The 10,810-nt window shown below is 47.8% G+C and overlaps 1 protein-coding gene across 5 annotated transcripts in view; it reads left to right on the top strand.

Annotated features, from left to right (window-relative positions):
- LOC121709523 (protocadherin alpha-C2-like) overlaps window positions 1–10,810 on the top strand; it is a 66,416-nt gene that overhangs the window by 34,739 nt on the left and 20,867 nt on the right. For 3 of the 5 annotated variants that reach the window (XM_042092969.1, XM_042092968.1, XM_042092966.1), the window contains exon 2: window positions 10,485–10,543. In XM_042092969.1, coding sequence (XP_041948903.1) covers window positions 10,485–10,543 — 59 coding nt within the window. Of the gene's footprint in view, window positions 1–1,893; window positions 4,956–10,484; window positions 10,544–10,810 lie in introns of those variants that run through there. The other 2 variants (XM_042092965.1, XM_042092964.1) reach the window with 2 other exon arrangements.

Genomic DNA, 10,810 nt, shown 5'->3' with positions numbered 1-10,810 from the left:
GCCATCTTGGATTGAATGGGCACAGCAATTTATCTGAATTGATATAAATGTAACTTGTTTATTTATGTTTTCCCTCGGGTTGGATATCATTTGGGGTGAATTCCAGATGATGTCTTGGTTGGAAGTAAGCAGTTTGGCATTGTTTCCTTTGAAATGTATGACATGAGCTTCTCTCTGGCTTAGACCACATGTGGAGATTTGATCTTTAAATGACTTGCTGCTCACTGAATGAGGAACTGACCTCATTAGAGTGGTGGGGAAATATGTGTGCTGAGTTTGACTGCACAAGTACTATCAAGACTGTGAAGTCCAAACCATTTACATCCAGTTCTTCAAGGATTTAAAACTGTAGCCATTTCCCATTAGGTAGGTGCAGGCATTCCCCACCTAAATAATAAGTATGATTTAAAAATGGGGTAAAATGCTCCGTGACTTATTTTGTTAAATTCGGCTATTTTCATGTTTGCTAATTCCAGGGGAAATATGAAGTGATGCACATTTACCCATGAAAAATATCAAAGGTATTGATTAAGTCCAGTGAAGAGCTAATCAATGCATATCCACTAGGGGCGGAGGCAGGTGGTACAGCATTAGTGTAGCTTTTCTAATGGTCTAAAATCTATCTAACCATCTACTTACCCAACTACCTACCTACTTAGCCACTCATCCACCCACCTACATACCTCAACCTTAGACATTATTCCTTATTTGTTATTATGAAATTCTGTGTACATTTGTATGACCGTAAATATGCTTGCCCATGGTTCATTTTATTTTTTCCATATGCGTACATCTTGGCTGTTTACCTAACATCGGCATGTACTCAAACTGCCGTGACAATTATTCATGATTCCTGCAGTTTTCACTAACAAGTAGGTCAGTCATTAATACAGTTCTATTTGGGGTGGTGGAACAAAATGGAGATGTCACTGGGAAAGGCAATTTACACATGTGTGCATGCAAAGCATATGCACATCACACACATGCACGCACGCACGGATGAACACACACACACACACACACACACACTGTATTTTTTTGGAGTAATGGAATACTAATGAAATAATAATCATTATTATTATAATGATGATTACAATAATAATAATAATAATAGTAATAATGTTGAATTGATGTGTGTAAGAATTAAAACAAAAATAGGTAGCATGTTGTCCGGCATTATAGACATCAAACTGAAGTCATCACTCTGAGATGACTCCAGTTTATGTCATCAATTTCAAAGTGACAGATGAACTTACTCCAGTTTATTTTGATGGCTGTGCAGAGAGTGTGCCGCGGGCACGCACGCCCCAATGACCCGGTCTGTCTGGAGTCTAACCGTTGACACAAATATTGTGATGATGATGAAGATGATGAAGATGATTTGGAGAATAGCCTGCTTGTTCGACACTCAAACAAGAACGCCGGGGGAAATATGGAACATTGTGGGAATCTTTTGGGCTTCATAAGCCAACTGTCAGTCAGGGGGTCGCGCCGCTGCGCTCGCTCTGGAGGAAAAGGCTGCGTGCGCGTGATCGCCAACTCGGGCGTGCCACGACCAGCTGAGGAGGTGTACCGCATAAGCACGGAGGAAAAGAGGCTCAAAGGAGAAAGATCCATGTTGCCAACATTTACAACTTGAGGTCGCCACTATATAAATGCATAAAATAAATGTAATAATTCATTATAGGCTTTTGTCTCACAGCAGGGAGCAACTGCAGATTGCCTTTAATGACAAAAAGGGGCCGCCACTAATTTGCCGGGGCGCTCCAGAGCCGGTATTAAAATTGGAGGTGGAGTAATGAGTGTCGCCAAATTTGCCGCGATTAAACCGCTGAGACGGAACAAGTAGCGCAGTCTTTGTTTTTAAGCCTCTGCAGCTGCAGGTGCCGTACGCTGTATCGCGTGGCCATGCACTGAGCAGACCGCTTGAAAGCATTCAATTCGGTTGCTCATTATTCCTGAGGTGCTGAAAAGCTGCCTGGTATATTTGGGCACGCTATAGCTACCCCTCCCCCGCCGCTCGGTACCACACAATCACACTCAGCCGTGGAAAGAGAGGAGAATGATGGGGTGAAACGAGAATGGGAGGGGTGCTAGATGTGAGGTAGGGATGGGTGGGAGTCAGTGAGAGAGAGCAAGGGAGAGAGAGAGAGGGAGCGAGCGCGCGCGAGAGATATGCAGCACCAGTGGAAGGGAAACACACCCGTCAGCGGCGCGCAGAGAGAGAGAGAAGGAAAAAAAAGACTTCACGGACAAAGGAAATATGGACGCGACTGAGAGGTATCCATGTACACTAAAGTCGGAACGGATATCTTTCACGTATTGCACATAAATGGGAAACCTCTCGGTTTACTTTGATGCTGTGGTCGGAGGTAATTTTCTGCAAATTAAAGAAGACGGGAAGCTGTATTTAATCCGTCTGCGGATCCGATGATCTTGCAATGGCTTTTGCCGGTAAATGTAACTGCATAGAAATTAATGTGCCTCTTTCTTTTTTGGTACTGCTATTATTTTGTGGCCTTGCTTTTGGAGAGATACAATTTTCAGTTGTAGAGGAACTGGAAAATGGGGCAGTTGTACGTGACATCGCACAGGATTTGGGTTTGGATATCCGAAAGCTCTCCACCCGAAAGATTAAGGTAACCTCTAACAACGGTAAGAGGTATCTCGATATTAATAAGAGCGGAAGATTATTTGTCAATGACAGAATCGACAGAGAGGCATTGTGTGATTCAAGCAGTTCTTGTCGTTTGAATTTCGAAGTGCTTCTTGAAAATCCGTCTGAGGAACACAATGTCGAGGTGGACATACTGGACGCAAATGACAATGCGCCGCAATTCCCGAGGGACGAATACCAGTTAGAAATTACAGAATCGGCGTTGCCGGGATCTCGTTTCCCCATCGAGCACGCCCAAGACCCTGATGTGGGTTCAAACTCGGTTCGACAGTATCGCCTCAGCCCAAACGAGCACTTTGCTCTCGATTCCAACAAGCCATCCCTGAACAGCAAGCACATCGAGCTCGTGCTCAAAAAGCCGCTGGATCGCGAGCAAACGCCTTACCACGAGTTAATATTGACAGCCTCAGATGGTGGCTCTCCGGCCTTGACAGGTACCGCCAAAATTAACGTCCGTGTTCTGGATTCGAATGACAACGTGCCTGTGTTTGACAGTTCCGTGTATAAAGTCAAGCTGCTGGAGAACTCGCCTAAGGACACATTAGTGATCAAGCTCAATGCCACGGACCTCGACGAGGGCACAAATGGCGAGGTGTTCTACTCATTTAGTAGCTACACCCCCGAGAGGGTCAGACAGATGTTCTCCATGGACACCAACACAGGAGAGATCCGTGTCAAGAGCAACGTGGACTATGAGGACACCACCTCCTATGAGATGTACATCCAAGCCATGGACAAAGGGCCTGCTGCTGTTGCAGCCCACTGCAAAGTGGTGGTGGAGGTGGTGGACGTGAACGACAATGTCCCCGAGATCGTCCTCTCGTCGCTGTCCAGCCCTGTGCGCGAAGATGCCCGTGCCGACACCGTGGTGGCGCTGATCAGTGTGACGGACCGTGACTCGGGCCCCAACAAGCAAGTGAGCCTGGAGATCCAGCCTGGTCTGCCATTCAAGATCAAGTCCTTTCGCAACTACTACACCCTGGTGACCTCCGCCTTCTTGGACCGCGAGACGACGGCGGCGTACAATGTGACCCTGAGCGCGACGGATGGAGGCACGCCACCCCTCTCCTCGCAGAAGACCATACAGGTGGACGTGGCCGACGTCAACGACAACCCCCCCAGATTCGAGCAGACCTCCTACACTGTCTACGTGCCTGAGAACAACGCCCCGGGTGCCTCCCTCTGCACCGTCAAGGCCATGGACTCGGACGTCAACGAAAACGCCCGCATCACATACACCGTCCTTAACGACAACAACCACGGCATTCCCGTCACCTCCTACGTCTCCATCAAGCCGGACACGGGTGTGGCCTACGCCCTGCGCTCCTTCGATTACGAGTCACTGCGTGAGTTCCACTTTCAGATCAAGGCGCAGGACGGAGGCATCCCACCACTGAGCCGCGTGGCCACCGTATACATCTACGTGATGGACCAGAATGACCACACGCCGGAGATCATCAACCCACCGGCCAATGGCACGCGCTCCACCGAGACGGTGCCGAAGAACGCCGACCCGGGCGCCCTGGTGACCAAGGTGGTGGCGTACGATGCTGACGCCGGCCCCAACGCCTGGCTCATCTATGTTCTGGAGCAGGCGTCTGACCTGGACTTGTTCAAGGTGCACGAGCATACGGGCGAGGTGCGGACCACGCGCCGCGTCCTGGAGGACAACTCCACCTCATTCAGCCTGACCGTTCTGGTGCGCGACCACGGCCTGCCGCCGCGCTCCTCCACCGCCACCATCAACGTGGCCATCCTGGAGGCGCCGCCCAAGGTCATGCCTGACCCCAAGCGCATTGTCCGGCCGCACGGCCCGCTGGGCTTCTCCAACATCACGCTCTACCTGATCGTGGCCCTCAGCGCCACCACCTTCGTGTTCCTGGTCACCGTGGTGGTGCTGGCCATCGTCCGCTGCCACGCCTACTGCTCTCAGCCTGGCTCCTGCTCCCCCTGCTGTGTCTCGCAGAAGGCGCCCAAGGACGGCGGCTCGGCGACCATCGGAGCGGCCGCCAGTGCGGGAGGCCCCGGACAGCCCAACAACAACGTGGTGCTCCGCCGCGACCTCAAGGTGGAGCCGCACTACATCGAGGTGCGCGGCAACGGCTCGCTGACCAAGACCTACTGCTACAAGACCTGCCTGACCGCCACGTCCGGCAGTGACACCTTCATGTTCTACAACACGGGCCGGCCCATCAGTGGCACCTGGGGATCGGAGCGGTTCTTCACTGGCGGCAGCGGCTTTGTGAGGAGACTGAGCGTACCTGATGCTGCCCTACAGGTGCGTCCTTTGCTCCCCCAAAAGAGAACAACTCAGTAGACCAACTCAGAGTTGAGTCACACACAGTCAGATATCTGATTCCTTATTCAGACATGTCCACCTGCATTGTGCCTTTAGAAGTACACATATTGCTCTCTGTCTACCTGAAGTCTGATTTGAAGCACAGGCTCAGGGCTCAGGAAATGGTTTGGAGGCGAAAGGGTGTTTAGTGTTGTCAGTTGTTTACAAAACAGCCTTTTGTGTCAGAAATATTGAGTGCTGTTGCCCTACTTCTTATTGAGGTTCCAATTTTTACAGCTAGTAGGTGGGCAGCGCAGAAGGGGAACGTGGTGCTATATGACATGGAGAGAGCTTGTTTTTCATCAGGAAATCGAGGCTATTGTTTGACAGTGTCTAGAAATATCAGAGGAAACCTTATGCGGAGTCTGTCACTCTGAGCCACAGTGATTTGAAGGTTTCCACGCCTGTCTAGAGTTCTGTCAGTGTAATAGGGTTTTTTTCTTCACAAAACCCACAAGCTAGCCATATTCCTGCTAATATTTCCAGTAAATGTGAAATATATGATCATCTTTTAAAGGATTAGGTGGTAACCTCTACCAGTTATTGCCAATCAAAGTTGTTGTGATTGTAGGTATTGGCCCTGTGTATTGAGGCAGATGAAAGAAGACTCCTTGGAAATGTAAATTTGAATAATAACAGATTCCATAGACTGTGAGTGTAGGTAAGCCTTGAATATAGACCTGTAAAATCTAATGATTGATTTACAGATTACTCTTTAAGGCCAAAGTCATCAATGCAAATAAACTGGATGATGAATATTGATGTATATTAAAGTCTGTAAATAAGGAACAGATGGATGTCATCAGCTATATAAATAATTAAACACAACTCAATTTACAGTAACAATATAGGTACCTACTAATATCTCTTATCACCAATGATGTTCAAACCACAAGCCATAGCTTATCAGTAGTAGGCCAAGGGAGTAGATTGTACAGGCAGGATAAGGCATTGTTGCCTAAGGCCATGGTTATTAGTGTTATGAAGTGACAACATATCCATCATCCTGCAAAAATCACCATATCCCATATTTGATCACACAGGTATGTTAATCAACCTATAGTCTGACTAGGCCAAGCTCAGTAAAAATAAACATTTGGAATCTAATCATTTTGAAAAGGTAGTATTTCAACTTTATCCTCCAGCTGAAGTTATTTATAGTGTATAAATCTGCACAGCCTGTTGGAGTGGATCACCTCTGGGATCTGTGTGCTCGTAAACCATTCAAAAACTACAGGCTCCCCTAGAAGGTGAAAAAAATGCCTTCACACATCACAACACAGAACCCTATGTGTAGTCGGTTCCCCTCTTTCAAATAAGATGTTAGATACAGTAATTACTTCTTGATACAGCTAAGGCATTGTTGCGGTTTTTAAACGGCCATAATGTATTCTCTTTAATCTCTCTGGAAGATTCAATGCCTGAGCGACTCACTCTTTTTCCACTCTGTGCACTTGGGTAATGTGCTGATTCCTGCATATTTGGGCTTCAGCATATTTGGGCTAGGCCCCAGAGTTGGCAAATCTCTCTAATGGGGTCTTAATGGTATGATGACTGCCTTCTTGAAGGAAGGTAGTCTTAATCATAGTGTATTTCTGACCGTGTCTGTGTGTGTGTGTGTGTGTGTGTGTGTGTGTGCGCGTGAAGGTGTCTGACCTTGTTCTATCCAACTTCTCTCACACTGCTCTTTGGTGTTCCCTCCACATTACTGTCAAACATGAAGGCCTCTCAAGTCCCTGTCACAGGGCTGATGATTCAGGGATTTGCTCTCCTGGTTGAGCCTGTCACCAGGTCCTGGCACAGGGAAGAGAAGGAGGGAAGAGGGGGGGGTGGGGGTGGTGGGGGGTTAGTTTTCCTCTCTGCCCTCCAACTGGCGCACAATATCTGTATGTGTGCCACTTAAATGGGCACCAAATCTCCTTCTTCATGTGTCAGCATACCCACCGCTTAACTGAATATAAATCCATTTCCTCAAATCCAGTCTACTTTATGCTGTTTGCAGCCACTCTCTTTCACAAAATCTGCATACATTTTGTGAACGTGTGTGTGTATGTGTTATAGTGTGGGTGTGTGCTTTGTGATGTGTGCTTTTTTATATTCCACCAATATCATATGCATTTCTCATGAAAAGGGCTCTTTATGTTCTTACTATACCCTGTATCTCAGCCTCCCATTTGATTTCCAGAGCTTCAGCAGTGAGTATGGGAATATTATTGTGATCAGGAAGGCACAGCTATCAATGATCTGCCAAATCACGCAAATAAGTAAATGTGAATCACTGTGTTAATGTCAATGACCACAGGTTTACTGACCCAGTGGTCTAACTCCCAGAGTGCCATCAAAGAGGCCAAGAGTACGAAAAGAGACTTAGAACACATGTGCACTCTCTCTCTGTGCATGCATGTCTGTGTATGCAGCATGTGTGTGTGTGTGTGTGTGTGTGTGTGTGTGTGTTCTGAAAAGATTAATGCTATTACAAATTCTACCATATTTCCATATTTGTCTCTCACAATAATAAAAAAGAGCTTTTATTCCTGGCGTTCATTGCCATTTGCCTAATTTCATCTCCAGAGCTGCAGCCGTGAAGCTCAGCTCAGCTCACCTTAATCTGACGCGCTGTGGCAGCCCACAGATGGTAATAGCACAGCAGCGCACTCATCCACTGCACTGAGTGCTAAACGATTGGATTTGGCTGAAGAGATACAAGTAGGAGCCATGCAATGCTGGGCTGATACAGTTTCACTGCCTTCAGAGCTGGCCTGGTGGACATGTTGCATTTATTTATTTATTTATTTATTTATTTATTTAAATTGATTTATTATGTATTTTATTTGCTGTGACACACTGTGTTTGGGTGGTGGATAAGGGGAGTATTTTGGTTGTAAATGGGAAGGGAGCTTACTTTCCTGGATAGTGTAACACCCAGGACTGGACAGCAATGAGGCCTTATTAATCCCACTGTGGGTTTGTCTCCACAAATGTAGGCCATTTGATGGTGTGTGTGTGTGTGTGTGTGTGTGTGTGTGTTTGTGTGTGTTTGTCTTTGTCTGTGTGTCTGTGTGTGTGTGTGTGTGTGTGTGTGTGTGTGTGTGTGTGCGCGTGAGGTGGGGTGAGCGCTTGTTTAATTGGCATGAACTCATGTTTACTCAAACGAGTGGATATACGAGTTGTCTGACTTCATTTGCCGGGAACGCAGCTCTGTGTCTGGATATCTGTCGCAGTTGACTTGTTGTACACAAACTGCCCACCGCCACAGATCCTGGAACAGTTTGATTAAAACCCTTCCCAGCCTCAGCCCAAATGTGCCAGTTTGTTGAACTGATCACAGTTTAAGCATAAGGGGAGCAATGTGTCCCCAGAGCCTTGAGCGGGGAATGAGAGGTCAAGGTGTGGTCAGGGAAAGACAGCGAGGGGAGGGAGGGCAGAATTGGGGGTGTGGGGCAACAGAGAGAGAGAAAGGGGGGGGGGGGGGGGGGGTTGGCAGCATGGTCGCACCCCCTCAGGGCTCTTTCACTCCCTGTTGCTTGGCAGTCATTGTCAGTTCTGACACACACACATACACACACACACACACACACACACACACTCATACTCATGTGCATGTGTGTGAAGGACGTCTGGAACAGAAGTAGTCTGGTCTAGATAAGCGTGCGGGCAATGCAATTAACCTACAGCCTGTGCATGCCTCCCCAACCCCGCAAATTAGATCCTCTTGTCTGTGAGGCGGGTCTCTCTCCCTCTCTCCCTCTTTCCCTTGCTCTCTCTCTCTCTCACTCCCTCTCTCTTTCTCTCTCTCTCTCTCTTTCTCTCTCACTCACTCACTCACTCACTCAAACACACACACACACACACACACACACACAGTGTGCCAATACTCCCCACTGAATTCACCTGATTAAAGAATTATTTACCCAATTTATCTGGGCCACTTGCTAAAGCCTAAACCTCATGCTTATAATTCCCCAACCCACTTTCACTACCACGACACATGCAAGCAAATGCATGTGTCTGAATACAGACTCTCTTGGCACTACAAGCACAGTTAGAATAATCTCAATAGCCCGGTTACAGTTTTCACAGCATTAAAGTTCAGCGGCGTACAAGACTTGCGAGAATGGAGCTTAAAAGCTCCGGCAGAGGTGGAGGAGAGGAGAGGCGAGGCGCTTTCCCCGTCGGCTGTTTAATGAAGTGAGAGAGAGAGAGAGAGAGAGAGAGAGGGGGAGAGAAAGAGAGAGAGAGAGAGAGAGAGAGAGGGGGAGAGAAAGAGAGAGAGAGAGGGGGGGAGAAAGAGAGAGAGAGAGACAGTGTGGCGCAGTGAATGTGCTGTGAGAGTCAGGCTTTAATGAAGGAGTCTTGAGATTGAATTGATTCCTCTGCCGTTCTGGTGGGAGTGGAGTGTGTGTGTGTGTGTGTGTGTGTGTGTGTGTGTGTGTGTGTGTGTGTGTGTGTGTGTGTGTGTGTGTGTGTGTGTGTGTGTGTGTGTGTGTGTGTGCGCGTGCTTGTGTGTGCGTGCGTGCGTGCTTGCGTGTGTGTGCGTGCGTGCGTGCGTGTGTGTGTATGTGGGTGTGTATGTGGGTGGCGGTGAGGGGTACAGGAAGGAGATGGCATGGGGGAAGAGGGTGTCCAGTTACAAGGCATTGTCTGTTTTCTTGAGATGATGTCATCTTTTTTTAGTGGTGATTATAAATTCATGAGGTACAAAGGGCAGGCATTCTCTCTCTTTCTCTCGCTCTCTCTCTTCTCTTCTCCTTCTTTCTGTGTACACGTGTATGACTGAAGAGTTTTTCCTGTCCCTTTCAATTCATCTACCTGCAATTAGTGGCCAAAAATGAAATGGGAAGCCATCTTGTAAATGCATCCTCTTCCAGAGGGTGTCTTATGTCTTTCTATATGGGTCAGTGTCTGTCTGCAGCCCCTAACCACAGGCTGGCTTTGGGGTGGGATGGGGTGGGAGCGGAGTGGTTGTGGTGGCCTTGGAGAGGGCTCTTGCTGATTTGATTACCCAGAAGCCCATCTGTTGTGTGACTGATGTGGCAGTAATTTAGCTGGGCAGCCTCTGGCTTCTCTATGAGCTCATGGGCTTGCAGCACGCAGCTCTCAACTCCAGCAGATTTATGGTGTTACACACACACACACACACACACACACACACACACACACACACACACCCTATTAACCACACAGTTCTACACACTTTTCTCTCACCGACCAGCTGTGCTCCATCTAAATAGTTCTGATTCCAGAGAGTGTTCAAGGGTTCGTGACCATTGACATTTTCAGTCTCTTCCGAGTCTCAGTGACAGACTTTAAATCACAACGCAGGCCAGCGACAGGGCCATGACTATTTCATAAGGTTCCTCTGCACAGAGATCTAACCAAGGCTGCTGTGTGTTCTTTCCCTCTTCTCTCCATCCTTTCTTTCTGTCTCTCTGTCTCTCTATCCGTGTCTCTCACTCTGTCTCTTTCCAGTCTAAGGGACCAAATGCTGACTGGCGATATTCTGCGTCTTTGAGGGCTGGAGTGGCAAGGTAAGCATTTTCAGCCCCCCCCCCACACACACACACACACACCCCACTCAGCATTACATTTGGCTCCTAACATTCCTCTTGCAGTTAACAAAAGTGCCTGTCCACAGAAACTGTCCTACATTTAGATGGGCACATGTAAGTACCCTAAAGCAGGACACAATCGGAATGCACTTAGGATAGTTGTACAGTCTCATTCAATTCACTGTTTCCTTTGTGTCCAAATAGCCTTTCCTGTCTACTTCTACAGTGCGTCACATGGAGCAAACT

This window comes from Alosa sapidissima, chromosome 5 (genome assembly GCF_018492685.1).
Source record: "Alosa sapidissima isolate fAloSap1 chromosome 5, fAloSap1.pri, whole genome shotgun sequence".
NCBI classification, from domain to species: domain Eukaryota; kingdom Metazoa; phylum Chordata; class Actinopteri; order Clupeiformes; family Clupeidae; genus Alosa; species Alosa sapidissima.
Note: the sequence above shows the minus strand (reverse complement) of the source record. Positions and strands in the feature narration are given on the sequence as shown.